The sequence below is a fragment of the Mustelus asterias genome, chromosome 1 (genome assembly GCF_964213995.1).
Source record: "Mustelus asterias chromosome 1, sMusAst1.hap1.1, whole genome shotgun sequence".
Lineage (NCBI taxonomy): Eukaryota > Metazoa > Chordata > Chondrichthyes > Carcharhiniformes > Triakidae > Mustelus > Mustelus asterias.
The window spans coordinates 19,332,163-19,346,467 of record NC_135801.1 but is presented as its reverse complement, the minus strand read 5'-3'; the positions used below and the strand labels follow the sequence as shown (position 1 = coordinate 19,346,467).

Sequence of the window (14,305 nt, the reverse complement as noted above, 5' to 3'; positions counted from 1 at the left end):
ATGTGTTAACACCCAGCTCTCCAGTCAGATAGGAAGACCCAGAAAAGCGAAAGGGCGAATATATCGGCTAACATTCCTCTTTTGATGCAAGGCATGTCAAATTGATTTTAATTTCATTTATGGGATGTGGCCAGGCCAGCATTTACTGCCCATCCCCAAGTATTCTTGAGAAGGTGAAGATGATGGAGCTTCCTTCTTGAACTGCTTCAGTCCCTGTGTGGTAGATACACACATGGTGCTGACAGGGAGGGAGTTCCAGGATTTTGACCCAGCGACAGTGCAGGAATGGCAATACATTTCCAAGTCAGGCTGGTGAGTGACTTTGAATCATAGAAGCCCTACAGTGCAGAAGGCCATTCAGCCCATTGAGACTGCACTGACTCTTACCCAGATCCTATCCCCTAAACCCATGTATTTTACCCCACTAACCCATATATGGGACACTAAGGGACAATTTAGCATGGCCAATCCACTTAACCTGCACATCGTTGGAGAAAACCCGTGCAGACACGGGGAGAACATGCAAACTCCACAGTCACCCGAGGCTGGAATTGAACCTGGATCCCTGGCACTTTGAGGCAGCAGTGCTAACCACTGTGCCACCATGCCACGACATGGAGGGGATGATTAAGCAATGCTGCTAATAGCAATAAGCCAATATATTGGCATTGTCTCTGTCACCTTCTTTGCATTCTTGTGCACAGATTGAAGTGCAGACATGGGTAAAGGTAGGGAAGCTCATTAGTGGGTGTGAGTGGGAAATTGCATACAAGTGAAATCTAAAGAGACTGGGAAAATTGACTGAGAGAATCATTGTGGAGAGACAACAGTTATGAAAGACTTCAGGAAGGCTTGAATAACATATTAACCATTCTAATTTTGCCAAGTCTGCAGGAGCACAGAATGGGCGATATTGAACCAGCTGTCCCTTTTGCTTTCTGGTTGATTTTCCTTTTCCATTGCAGTCAGGGAAAAGAAGAGATTAAGCAGCGTTGAGAACAAGCTTCCAATCCATTGTCACCCCTTTTGAGTTAATGCCCACAATGATTTTTTTAACCCCATTATCCATGACTTCACAATGGATTCTGACCATGGCTAATATTTGCTTCCATTATTTTCTAAGGACCTTAGAAATAATACTGTGTCATTACCCTGCACTCCAGAGGAAGATACAGCAGGGAAGCAGAAACAGTTCTGACAAAGTTGCTCATTCCAGTATCTTTAAAGCACTTTTAAGGGAATGTCACATTTATTTTAACTGATGACTGTGCTGTCTGTGCATTAGGTGCCCAGTTCGATGACAACATCCCACGCCGTTCCGGACATCGTATTGTCAATCCGCCTGGCGGCCGCTCCAACATCACAAGTTTAGGTTGACCAGCACGAGATGCTTGAGTTGCTGGTGGCTGATGCAAGCAGTTTATTCACGTACAAGGTTATCAGTGTTAGGAAAACCAGGTTTCTCTGGTGTTTAAGCAAAGAAACAAAGTATGCGTGTGTGTGTGTGTGTGTGTTTGTCTTATAGAACGAGGTGAATTACGTGATGTATTTTTGCTTGGAGTTGATTGCCACACAGTTGTCACTTAGCATGGCCCACCCATTAGCACTGTCCATTCTGACACTGGTTTAGACTTTTTTCCTTATAACTTAATAAGGGTTCTTTGCACATTTTAACTGTTATAGAAGTTAGTGCATGATGGTAAGAGATGCAATTTCTGTTTTGTGTATTGAAAAATAAACACATTCTTTCGGACAAATTGCCAAGAACTGGAGTAATTTAGCCATAATTGTTAGCTAAACTTCTGTGGATTTAAGGTACATACAGTATCCCTTTTCTCTGATCATCAGCAAAAAGATAATCATAGGTAGGAAGATTGAGACGTTTATATAGATGGGCAAAGCACTGGTTATCCTGTGGCCTCAGTCACATTCAATCACACTGTAGCATAACCACTGCATTCAACCACTTACCGGCAATGATTACCTCACAACATTAACAGAGAATGGTACTGTGACAACAAAAACGGCAAATTATGAGGTCATTTTGAAGTTTGTATAGTGATTTTGGCTTGTAACCACGAAATACGTTTCATACTCCTATTGGTTTGCTGTCGCTTTAGAATTTCTTAAGTCATTTTTGTTTTTGCTGTAAGCTTGAGAAATGTTTCACACGGTGATTTCGGCTTGCTGTCAACTTGGGAAAAGTTTCAGAACAGAGGGCTTGCGAGTAAGCGTTTTAAAGAGAGAGAGAGTGCATTGTTTTATCTGAGGTGATGCAGGTTAGTGCAAGAAATGTTCCACCATTGAATCACGGTGTCTGAAAAATACCAGCAAGCATATGGGCCACCTTAGTCTTAAGCTGCAGTCACATTTTCTACCTTTTTGATACCAGTTCTTCCTTTGTATTCATGTACATTTGTACTATTCCAAACTGAATACTCTGATGTTGTGACTACTTGAGCCTCAAGGCTGTGAAATAAATGATGAGTAAACCTTCCATTCTGCTCTCATTTCTGTGTATTTATTTACCAATCAGTATTTGAAGATACTGGGCCCGATTTTACCATTTTGATTCCAAGTGCTGGATCTGGGAGTGTTTCAGGTCCGACTTTTAGGCCCATTCTCCGGCGCCCCCCCCCGCCTGAAAAAATATCAGTGATTCTGAATCGCGCTGCAGAAGCCTGTGGGTGGGGCTTATCATGCCCGAAACGCTGCTGCTCCGATCGGAGCCTTCAACTGCGCATGCGCAGTAAAAGAAATAGAGAAACGCTCCCCTGTCACATCGCTCCTGGGCCCGATAATTCCTCCCCCCTGGCCCCCACAGACATTGCCCTACTCCCACAACATTACTGGCCCCCTTATCCCCCAGCTACCCAGACCGATCGCAGCTCCTTGCCCCCCCCTTCCTCCTCCCACTGATCGCATGCAGAGTGGCAGCGGACCCCCCTGCACACCCCACCTAGAGCCATCTGATCCACCCCCCCGCCCCCCCACCAGAGAGCCCTCTGACCCACCAGAGAGCCCTCTGACCCGCCTCCTCTCCCCCCTCCCTCCCCCCACCCCATCTGAGTCAGAGAGCCGCCGGAAGCACTGAACTTACCTCCTCAGAAGCTGGAGTGCCCGAATTGGATCTTTGCGGACCATGTCTGTTTCGTGCCAAATCTGGACGGGCGAACACGGTGGTGAAGGGGGAAATGCCGGTAAGTTTGGGTGTGCAGTCCATTGTCAATTTAAATGCATGTGTTTTGGGCGCGGTGCTGATGGTGGCTATTTTAGGCCCTTGGTAAAGGGGGAACAGGCGTGGAGGTGGGTGCAGGTCATGTGACTTGCCTCATGCCCGACTCTACCAAGTTTTCGTGCCTGAAAACGGGTGCAACTTGATGGTAAAATTTAGTCTACTCACTGAGGAAAGCAGCGGCTGCTCTTGAGCCAAGTCCTTTCTTATGGTTATTCCACCATCCTGCAATAAACATGTCTTGCAGGGAATCAGAGGTCAGAACTCAAGCCTTCAAATTCTGGTGTCTACATATTACCAGAAACAGGTCAATTTCACCAATTATTGTTCATAAGTTTATATGATATAGGTGCAGAATTAGGCCATTCAGCCCATCTGGTCCACTCTGCCATTCGATCATGGCTGATATGCTCCTCATCCCCATTTTCCTGCCTTCGCCCCATAACCCCTCAACCCATTACCAATTAAAAATCTGTCCAACTCCTCCTTAAATTTACTCACTGTCCCAGCATCCACTGCAGTTCAGGGTAGCGAATTCTGCAGATTCACAACCCTTTGTGAGAAGTAGTTTCTCCTCAACTCTGTTTTAAATTTGCTACCTCTTATCATAAGACAATGACCTCTCGCCCTAGAACATCCCACCAGCAGAAGCATCCGCTCCACCTCTGCTTTATCCATACCTTTTATCCTCTTGCATACCTCGATTTGATCTCCCCTCATTCTTTTAAATTCCAGAGAGTATAGGCCTAAACTATACTGTAGCACCTGAAATCATTTCAGAAAGTTTACATGTTTACGGAACAGGTACTAATTTGTGTAAAAATAATTTGTGTCACTCTGCAAAAAATACACTGGGTGGAATTTTCTAATTTTTTGATGTCTCAACTCAGACAGGGAAAGCTAAGTTTTAAGTTTTTAAGTTTTATTTCCTCCGAAGCACCCGCCATATTGTTTGACATAGTCCAAAAAACTTCAGGAGATAAGTCCCCAGGGGGTCACAGCGGGGTGGCCTGCTAATCATATTTAAGTGGATTATAATGGGGTTCTGCACAGCTGAAACCCCATCACATCATTACTGGGGTGGGGGGTGGGGGTGCGGGGGACAATAGAGTGGTGAAATGCCGGCACAAGACAAGTACTTCCAATAGGAGAACATCAGGAAGGGTCACTCCCAAGCTGAGGTACATCAGAATGGTGTGGGATGCTGAGCCTGATCCTCAAACCTTCACTCAGGAACATTTCCTCAACAGCTGCTGATGGAAATAAAAGGTAAATGTCAAGTATACATAATTAATTCTCCATCTATTATCTGAAAATATAACTACTATACAGCTGCTTATGAAGCAATTTTTATGGCAATTGATAAATATTTAATCTTTTTTTGTTTTGCATCTTTCCTTCTTCAGCAAATATTTATCATAGGGTGGCCCAGTGGTTAGCACCGCTGCCTTTAAGTGCTAGGGACTCAAGTTCGATTCCTGGCTTGGGTCACTGTCTGTGCGGAGTCTGCATTTCTCCCCGTGTCTGCCTGGGTTCCTCCGGGTGCTCGCGTTTCCTCCCACAGTCTGAAAGACGTGCTGGTTAGGTGCATTGGCTATGCTAAATTCTCCCTCGGTGTGACCGAACAGGTGCCTGAGTGTGGTGATTCGGGGATTTTCACAGCAACTTCATTGCAGTGTTAATGTAAGCCTACGACACTAATAAACTTTAAACTTATATATTTCTCTAACAATACTGAGTATAGATAACTATAACCTTTTATTAAAGCATTCTAAATTGAGGACTTTTATTGTGCATCACTCTTGAATGAATCTTCCATGAGCTGTTCCGTATTTAAATGAGAAATTTTTGTTTCTTGAGCTCTGAGTATAAACAGAGAGACAGCCATTGTGACTATTTAAAATACAGCTTACAAAAACGCCACTTTGAAATTTGGTATTAAAGTTTTAATTGTCACGCACCCAATAAACACATAATGAACCTGTTGTATGTGGTCCCTACATTTTCAGTACTAAAGTTACGAGAATTAATGGTTAACTTTTATACGCAAAAACAAACTCTGGTAACTTTTATGGTCCTATTAATGGTTTCCTCGTGAGTTTACCTTCTCAGGAATTTTCCACTCGTGGGTCAGGGCTCATGAACAGCAAGGCCTGGTATGTTCTGTGTATGTTAGTCAATCTTAAAAATATCAAGTGATTGTAGACACAGATATGTGTTGAAAAGTGAGACTGCTGTGCAAATTGGTCTATTTAACCAAATACAGGCTCCAGAGCATGAGGTTCCAGCCTTGACTCCTTGCCTGTATTAGGAATGACTTTCACATTGTTTTCCATCAAAGTGCTGTTGTTTAAGGTAAGTTGAATAATGATCTTGTAAACTCCGAAAGTTTAAAATGTCTTTATTATGGTAGAAACCTTATTTCCAATAGTAAGTGCTTTAATTTAATTGGTCTAATTTGTGGATCTGCGTAACTAGCCATTTTTTGATCGGTAGCCTTTAACCTTTGTGTTGGGTAGCTTGTGTCCTAGCTGAAACCGTACCTATTAGGTTGTCATTTACTGCTTATGTTTAAAGGTATTTGAACTAATGAAGAACAAACGAACGGTAATTTATTTATCTGGAATTCACTGCCTGAAAGAATGGTGGTAGCAGATTCAATGTTAAAGTGAATATATCTTTAAAGCAAAGACATTGCAGAGCTACAAGAGAAACAATAGGGGATTGGGACTAATTGGATAGTTCTATCATAAAGCTGACTCAGTCGCTTTGGACCAAATGGTGGCTTCGTACTAGACAGGCAGGCATGATGGGGCAGCATAGTGGCAGAGCTGCCTCTCAGCGCCAGGGACCCGGTTCGATTCCAGCTTGGGTAATTGTCTATGCAGAGTTTGCACGTTCTCCCCTTGTCTGCGTGGGTCTCCTCTGGGTGCTCCGGTTCTCTCCCACAGTCCAAAAGACTTGCTGGTTAGGCGCATTGGGCACATTGAGGGAGAATTTAGCATGGCCAAACAGGCACTGGAGTGTGGTGACTAGGAAATTTTCACATTAACTTCATTGTAGTGTTAACGATGGCCTAATTGTGACACTAAAAAAGAAAACGCTCAACATGTGGCTGACAAAGCACACACAGACACAAATGCATTTTAAATGTATAGCCACAGGAATGAAAGTGTATGAAAATTCCACTTAAACTACAGAAATATAACTTTAAACGCTATTACATTTTAAAGGATATTTTCCAATATTGAATAATCAACACTTTTATCACCTCTTCAGGATAGAAGGGGGAGGGGAAGAAATAATCTAAATTAAGAGAGGGAATGTGCTTTAATACGATAACATTAATCATTGCTCAGTACGTGAATGAACTGGACTGGTATTTTGTAACAAGAAACACATATGAACAAACAGCAATAAAACACAGCCAATAAAAACAATCTCAGTCAAAGTGCAGAAGAAAACATCAATGTTCTCAACCTTACAGCAATTTACTGTCACAGTAGATTCCTACAGTAGAAACCTTTTTGACTGGTGCCACTGTACTTTACATATTCTCAATAGCATTTGTGGTCCTTGCATGGTCACTAATTTCAGATATCTGAATAGTCGTTTGGGTTTGTGGCTTGTCTTTTCCCTGGGGAGATGTCTGTGTACTCTTCAAAGAATAACCATATTGGTTCTCACTGTGGTGAAACGTCAATAAAGGACCAGCGCATCTTGTAGAACATTACCAAAGCTGAAAAGATAAATCAGGAAGTCATTAGGTGTTGGCACGCTTGCATTTTAAAAGCTTGAATACAGTAGGGGAAAGACTTCATATTCAGTGAAAAATTAGAATGGTAAGTCTTGTGGTGAATATTTATTTCATTTCATAGGGAAGGGAAATTATTGTTTGGGATGTGCACAGAGCAGCCAGCTTCATTCAGTCAAGAAAGTGAAGTTCGAAAGGAAAGCAATGAGTATCAGTGAAATAGGGACAAACATTAATGATGGAGAGAAATTACCTACTGTTGGAGCAGTGTTCTCAGATACGGGAAATGTATGCAGACCTTGGAAGGACAAGGCATTTATAAAGAGCTACGGTTGGTGCGGGAAAACACTTGGCTGATTTTCCTGTCCCAAGAAAACCAGGAAATGGGTGTGAGAATTGGCACAATTGCAGCTGCAGGACCATAAATTTGAATACCCCTTTCCCTCAAAAAGAGCCCCAAACAAACCTCCTATGTTGGGAAAGGGTTGGGGGTGGGATCTGACATGTGCATCCTGTTACATCAGGGTCACTATTGAAAGGTCGAGGGGAAATTTGTATTTAATGTCCTACAGTATTTTCGTTGGATCTGGTGAACTTTGGTAAAAAAACCCCAGATATTTCGGGCAACTTGGGAGATCCTGCTGAAGAGTCAAGAATATTCTGACAGGTAAGTGTGATATGTTTTGACAATGCTGATTGTCATTACAAGATACTGTATTATAAAGTTGATGTATTTTTATTGTGGTGATCAATCACAGGCTCCCTCCTGAAAAATAAGGAGACTATCAGCATTGTGAAAGTGTTGAGGTGCATTAAAGTACCTTTTCCCACTGGAAAAACTGCTAAAATACATTCAAAACTGGAGAACACAGTGTCTAGGAACTCTCCTGTCATGATTTGAATAGCTTTTTGAAATGCCCAAGTGGCTTTTGCTTTGAAAAAAAAAGCCAATTGCTTAAACTTAGATTTTATCTTTCTTTCAGTTTTAATAGGCTCTATTGTCTGGAGCTATAGTAATTTGTTTGCCAGCTCTGTCTGTTATGAATGCTTGATTGAATTTCAAAAGCCTACAAAGCATTTAGTTCAGCAGGTGGTTGTTTACATGGTTTCCAGAGAACTAGTGCATGGTTTGATTGACAATTAAGAGGCTACAATAAGGTTATCTGTCTTTGTGGTTTTCAAATAGAAGTTTGTTTGTTTTCACAACTTAATGACTACTTAAGGGGATTTAAGTTTTTCTCAGTGAAGCTAAAGGTTTTTTATTTCTGTGCAGTGTCTTTGATTGACGGTTTTATTAGATTTCTTTAGAAGTTTCATTCAAAAAAAAAGTCTTATTACATGCTCCTGAGTCTGTACAGTGATTACTGGGTGATACTCGACTATGGAAGATACATAGAGGGGCACCGGAGCATGGGATGAAGTGGGAGGGTTAGCTGGCATAAGGACAATGTGGAGAGCTGGGCTGATGTCCCAGAGAATTGAGGTGGGTCTTCTAACCAGCCTGCCTTGGCACCCAGACTTCTTCGGCTCTGCCTCAGGAGGCAGCAGATCTGAACCTTGCCCACCCATTCTTCTTGGAGATGAAGATATGGCAGATATGAGAAGAAGTGACAGATTTGGGTTGGTGAAGTTGGGAACTGCCCTGACTCTCATTTCTCACAGTAAGGGTGAAAATCCGAGCCCAATGTTTCGATAAAAGGAGGAAATAACTGTTTTTGGAGAAGGCAGCAACAGTGGAGGCAGTGAGAGTTCCATTGAGGTCAGAGGAAATTGGAGATCAAGATCTTCAATAGATGAAGATACTACTAAGTATTAAACAGCAGGCAGATGTCCAAAGGTATGCGATGTAGGAAATAAATGGAAAACTGATCTATAAAATCCAAGCTGATTGGGCTTGAGCTGGAACTTTCAAGGAGATGATTAATTTGTGATTTTGGTTAAGTTTGATAATGTTAGAATGCTGATATGTAATGATGATAGGGTAGTGGTTAGAAGGAGGAATTTTGTTCTGAGAGAAAGGGGGAACATGAGGACAGATGGATTGACTGTAAACGAGTAAAGAGAGGACAAAGAACAGGAGATATACCATCAGGATAATGGAAAGACCACAATCAAGGTCAGAGGGCAGTCCAGAGAACAGAGTATCTGATAAACCTAACAAAGATAAAACTTGATGTTGGTTCACGGTAATCAGTGAATATCAAAGGTGGAATAAAAACATATTGTCTGTATAGCGTGTAAGAAACAATACTTTTCACTGTATGTTAATACATGTGACAATAATAAATCAAATCAAAATAGAAGCATATTATAACTTGTAACATACCTCAAAGGGTGGACCATTTTTTTCCAATCAATGCTTTTATGTGGCATCACTCTCAGCCTGTTGTGGAAATAGGGTATTTCTAGGCTCCTTCCTCTTATATGTTCCACTTATAGCTCCTGTTTGGAAATTTACAAATGTTTTACATTGAGAATAAATAATAATTGGGAACGTTTTAAAGTGCCATTTTTGAATGTCATCTAAGATTAGAAAATCCATATTAACCTTGAACACAGGTATAAATGTCTCTTCAAAAATAAGTGGAGGTCCCATCTTACTTTATAACAGTAAGTAGGAGAAAAGGATGTTTTAGAAGATTATATAACATGCAAGGTTAATTTTTCATCTGTAATTAAGGAAAAAGAAGTTTGGAATCAATGAGTGGGGCTTTGTGGATGATGAGAAAATGGTGGAGAAGATTGACGTTCCGGTTATGGAAATTAGTAGTTCCAATGGTGCACTGAATGTGGTTTGAAAATTAGTTTGGAATCAAGCAATTCACAAATTTTAAATCACTGCTATAGAAAACACATGGGGAGGAAAATAAAATCAAGAGCTTTTGCATCCGAGCCAAAGAAAATGGCTTCAGACCTGTCTGTACTTAGCTAAAGGATAATATGATTTTGGACAAATAGCAAGATACCATTCCTTTTCTAGAGATAGAGATGAGGACCTTAAGATGTAGGAGCAGAAGTAGGCCATTCAGCCCATCGGATCTGCTCTAGCATTCAATGAAATCATGACTGATCTGATATGATAATCCGCAAGTCCACTTTCCCGCCTTATCACATAACCCTCGATTCCCTTACTGATTAAAATCTGTCTATTTCAACCTTGAACATCCTTAATGACCCAGTGTATACAGCCCTCTGCTGCAAATAATTCCACAGATTCACTACCCTCAGAAGAAATTCCTCCTCATCTCTGCCTTAAATGTGCCTTTACTCTGAGAATATGCCTTCTGGTCTGAAATTCTTCATCAAGGGGTAACAACCTCCTCAAGCACCCTTAGAATCCTGTATGCATTAATTGGGCCACCTCTCATTCTTCTAAACCCCAATGAGTACAGGCCCGACCTACTCAAGCTCTCCTCATAAGAAAATACCTCCATACTGGGATCAACCTAGTGAACTTTCTCTGTTCTGACTCCAATGCCAGTATATTTTTCCTTAGATAGGGGAACCACAACAGCCCACAATATCCCAGATGTGGTCTAACTAGTGCCTTGTATAGTTTTAGCAAAACTTCCCTATTTTTGTACACCATTCTCTTTGAAATAAAGGCCAAAATTCCATTTGCCTTTCCTATTACCTGCTGAATTTGCACGCTAGCTTTTTGTGATTTATGCACAAGGAGTCTCAAATCCCTTTGTGCTACAGTTTTCTGTATTCTTTCTCTATTTAAATAATATTCAGTTCCCTTTTTCTTCTGATTTTCCTGGGCAAGAGAAGATGTAACAAAGAAGTTTGAAATTACAAATAGAACACCCGGAGAAAGATGGTTTAAAGTATAATGCAGCCAAGGAGTCCGAGGGAGGGGGAAGAGAGACTGCAATTAATGCTAGTTACTCAGAGGGTTACTGAGATTGGGTGGTTGTCTGATGTCCCTTTAATTGCATCGGTGACCTGTAGAAATATCCTTGTATTGAGACTTAGAAATGGATAATTCATTATAAAATGTATTGTGTGTTTATCTTATACATAGCAGCTGGAATATTACCGGCCCGCCCGCCACAGGAATTGGAGCGGGCGAGGGGAGGAACATGGGAAAGTCCGTTGACCTCGGGAGGGATTTTACAGTTTCAGGACGAGCAAGACCGTAAAATCCTGCCCAGTAACTTTGCAAAATTAAAAGTTCGGAGTGGGGTTGGGGGGGGGGGGGGGGGGGGGGGGTGAAGGTGGATGCAGAGCATGTGTAGGATGAGAACTAGGGGCCTGTGCAGAGAAAATCAGACAATTCAGCCTCATTCTTGACTGTAACATTCTACAATTCTACCATGGTTTACTAATTAGTGAACACAATGTCCTCTCCGGAAAGAGAAGGTAAGAAAGTGCATGGCTCTGTAATGGGGTGAAGCAACTGCAGTTGTCACTTGTTCTTGAATCTCTAACCAGGTTCAAGGGACCTTTAAAGTGTCAAGTTCAACTCAAAGAAACCCTAGAACTTTTATATATTGAAACAAAATAAACTTAGTTCCCTACCTGAAAGAAATTTCTTTTCCAAAGGCTTCCAATCTGCCTGGGAAACTCTGGCTAAAGCAGCAAGTTGGGACATGAACGTTTGTTCTGCCAGCTAAATGGTGAAATTAGACAGAAAAAATATTTACTGAAGGTCAAATATTTTGGAGATTTCCTATGTGAAGTCAATGAGAATTCAAAACCATCACTAACTTGACATCAATTTAAACAAAATTGACAATCTCATTCAGATGGCTAGGTGGTGTGCCAAATGCAAAAACTGTCACTCCAGTACAATAGGGGGGAGCTCTTCTGGAGGTCCTTGCAACAATATACTCTAGAACAGGGTTTCCCAAACTTTGCCAGTCGCAGAACCCTTTGGGAACTCCCAAGAAACAACCTTATATTGCAGAATGAACCCCAAAAAATTGATTATTACTGCGCAATATGTACAAACATACAAAAACAAACTTTACATCCTCACTGGCTACAGGGGAGGTCTCTGAAGATTAGAGAATAGCCAATGTTGTTCCTTTGTTTAGGAAATGCAGCAAGCATAATCCAGTTAATTACAGGCCCATGAGCCTTACATCAATGGTAGGGAAATTACTGGAGAGGATTCTTCAAGACAGGATTTACTCCCACTTGGAAATAAGTGAACGTATTAGCGAGAGGCAACATGGTTTTGTTAAGGGGAGGTCATGTCTTGATTGAGTTTTGCGAGGAAGTGACGAAGATGATTGATGAGGGTAGAGCAGTGGATGTTGTCTACATGGACTTCAGTGAGGCCTTTCACAAAGTCCCTCATGGCAGACGGGTACGAAGGTGAAGTCGCACGGGATCAGAGGTGAGCTGGCAAGATGGATACAGAACTGGCTCGGTTATAGAAGACAGAGGGTAGCAGTGGAAGGGTGCGTTTCTGAATGGAGGGCTGTGACTAGCGGCATTCCTCAGGAATCAGTGCTGGGACCTTTGCTGTTTGTAATTCATAAATAATTTGCAGGAAAACGTAACTGGTTTGATTAATAAGTTTGTGGACGACACAAAGGTTGGTGGAATTGCAGATAGCGATGAGGACTGTCGGAGGTTACAGTAGGATATAGATGGTTGGAAACTTAGGTGGAGAGACGGCAGATGGAGTATAATCCGGACAAATGTGAGAAAATACATTTTGGAAAGTCTAATATAGATGGGAAATATACAATAAATGGCAGAACCCTTAAGAGTATTGATAGGCAGAGGGATCTGGGTGTACAAGTACGCAGGTCACTGAAAGTGGCAACGCAGGTGGAGAAGGTAGTCAAGAAGGCATACGGCATGCTTGCCTTTGTCAGCTTGGGCATTGAGTTTAAATATTGGCAAGTCATGTTGCAGTTTTATAGAACCTTGGTTAGGCTGCACTTGGAATATAGTGTTCAATTCTGGTCGCCACACTACCAGAAGGATGTGGAGGCTTTGGAGAGGGTACAGAAAATATTTACTAGGATGTTGCCTGATATGGAGGGCATTAGCTATGAGAGGTTGGAGAAACTTGGTTTGTTCTCACTGGAACGATGGAAGTTGAGGGGCGACCTGATGGAAATCTACAAGATTATGAGGGGCATGGACAGAGTGGATAGGCAGAAACTTTTTCCCAGGGTAGAAGAGTCAATTACTAGGGGGCATAGGTTTAAGGTGCGAGGGGCAAGGTTTAAAGGAGATGTGTGAGGCAAGTTTTTTTTTTACACAGAGGGTGGTGGGTGCCAGGAACTCGCTGCTGGGGGAGGTAGTGGAAGCAGATACGGTAGTGATTTTTAAGAGGCGTCTGGACAAATACATGAATAGGGAGGGAATAGAGGGATAAGGTCCCCGGAAGGGTAGGGGGTTTTAGTTCAGTCAGGCAGCGTGGTCAGTGCAAGTTTGAAGGGCCAAAGGGCCTGTTCCTGTGCTGTAATTTTCTTTGTTCAAAACAAAGAAACATATTTTATGTCTTTTATGTGTACTGTTATTATAATAAAGTTCTGTTATTCAACAAATATTTCCAATTCTTACCTTTGTTTTGTCATTTTTAATGGGAGCACAAACTAACACACATTTCCTCACCCACACCCTCACCCATTCTCGCCCTCACCCATCCACTTTCATGTTCACCAATATACTCTCAACCGCTCCCATACTCTCACCCACATGCTCCTCTTCAGCTCCAGCAGCTTTAACTCTTCTCGGGCCCCCCACCCCCACCGACCTTGGGTCTTCTCAAGCCCTCCTAGCCCAGCCTCAATTCTTAAGCCCCCCTGGCCCTCTCAGCCTCGGCTCTTCTGGGTTCACACCGAGAATCCGGCTGCTCTGAGCAGACCAACCAGTATGTTTTAGGGGCATGAGTTCATTTCTTTCTTAAGTTTGAAGTGAAGCCAGAAGAGGCAGGTGTGCTCCACAGCACATCCGAGGGCCACTGCTGACTCATAGTCCTCCCCGTCCCTTCAGGCAAGGCAATCGACCTCACATTCAAGTGCTAAGAGGAGCGATCTGCTTGAGGAGATACAAGAAGCACTAACAGCTCACATAAATTATTGAAATCAATGGTCCAATCCAACCCCCTGGTCTTGAACCTCCTGTTTGATTCCAGTCCTAAAAATCAGATCCAAGCAACTTTCTACAACATTCTGTCCTCACCTAATGTTCACAAATGTATTTGTAGCACTAGTCAATCTAAAAGGATCAGAATTAGAAACTTCAGTTCATTTTCCCTTTCTATAACTCTTGAGTTGAATGAACTGTCACAGCTCTGACACCACTGGGGTTCAATTGACCTAACTCAGCACAGACTGCTGGCTGAA

General features: G+C 42.2%; 2 protein-coding genes across 4 annotated transcripts in view; one reads left to right on the top strand and one right to left on the bottom strand.

Annotated features, from left to right (window-relative positions):
- The window catches only part of LOC144507644 (dihydropyrimidinase-related protein 1-like), a 71,712-nt gene extending 69,215 nt beyond the window's left edge, over positions 1–2,497 (top strand). The window contains exon 14 of one of the 2 annotated variants that reach the window (XM_078236066.1): positions 1,286–2,497. In XM_078236066.1, coding sequence (XP_078092192.1) covers positions 1,286–1,377 — 92 coding nt within the window. In that variant the 3' untranslated portion in view covers positions 1,378–2,497. The remainder of the gene's footprint in view (positions 1–1,285) is intronic. The other variant, XM_078235240.1, reaches the window with a different exon arrangement.
- A 2,678-nt stretch (positions 2,498–5,175) lies between these two features.
- Positions 5,176–14,305, bottom strand: part of evc (EvC ciliary complex subunit 1) — a 45,103-nt gene continuing 35,973 nt past the window's right edge. For both annotated transcript variants that reach the window (XM_078210195.1, XM_078210196.1), the window contains 3 exons: positions 11,514–11,604; positions 9,316–9,431; positions 5,176–6,974 (listed from right to left, as the gene is read on the bottom strand). In XM_078210195.1, the coding sequence (XP_078066321.1) occupies positions 9,352–9,431; positions 11,514–11,604 (171 nt within the window). In that variant the 3' untranslated portion in view covers positions 5,176–6,974; positions 9,316–9,351. The remainder of the gene's footprint in view (positions 6,975–9,315; positions 9,432–11,513; positions 11,605–14,305) is intronic.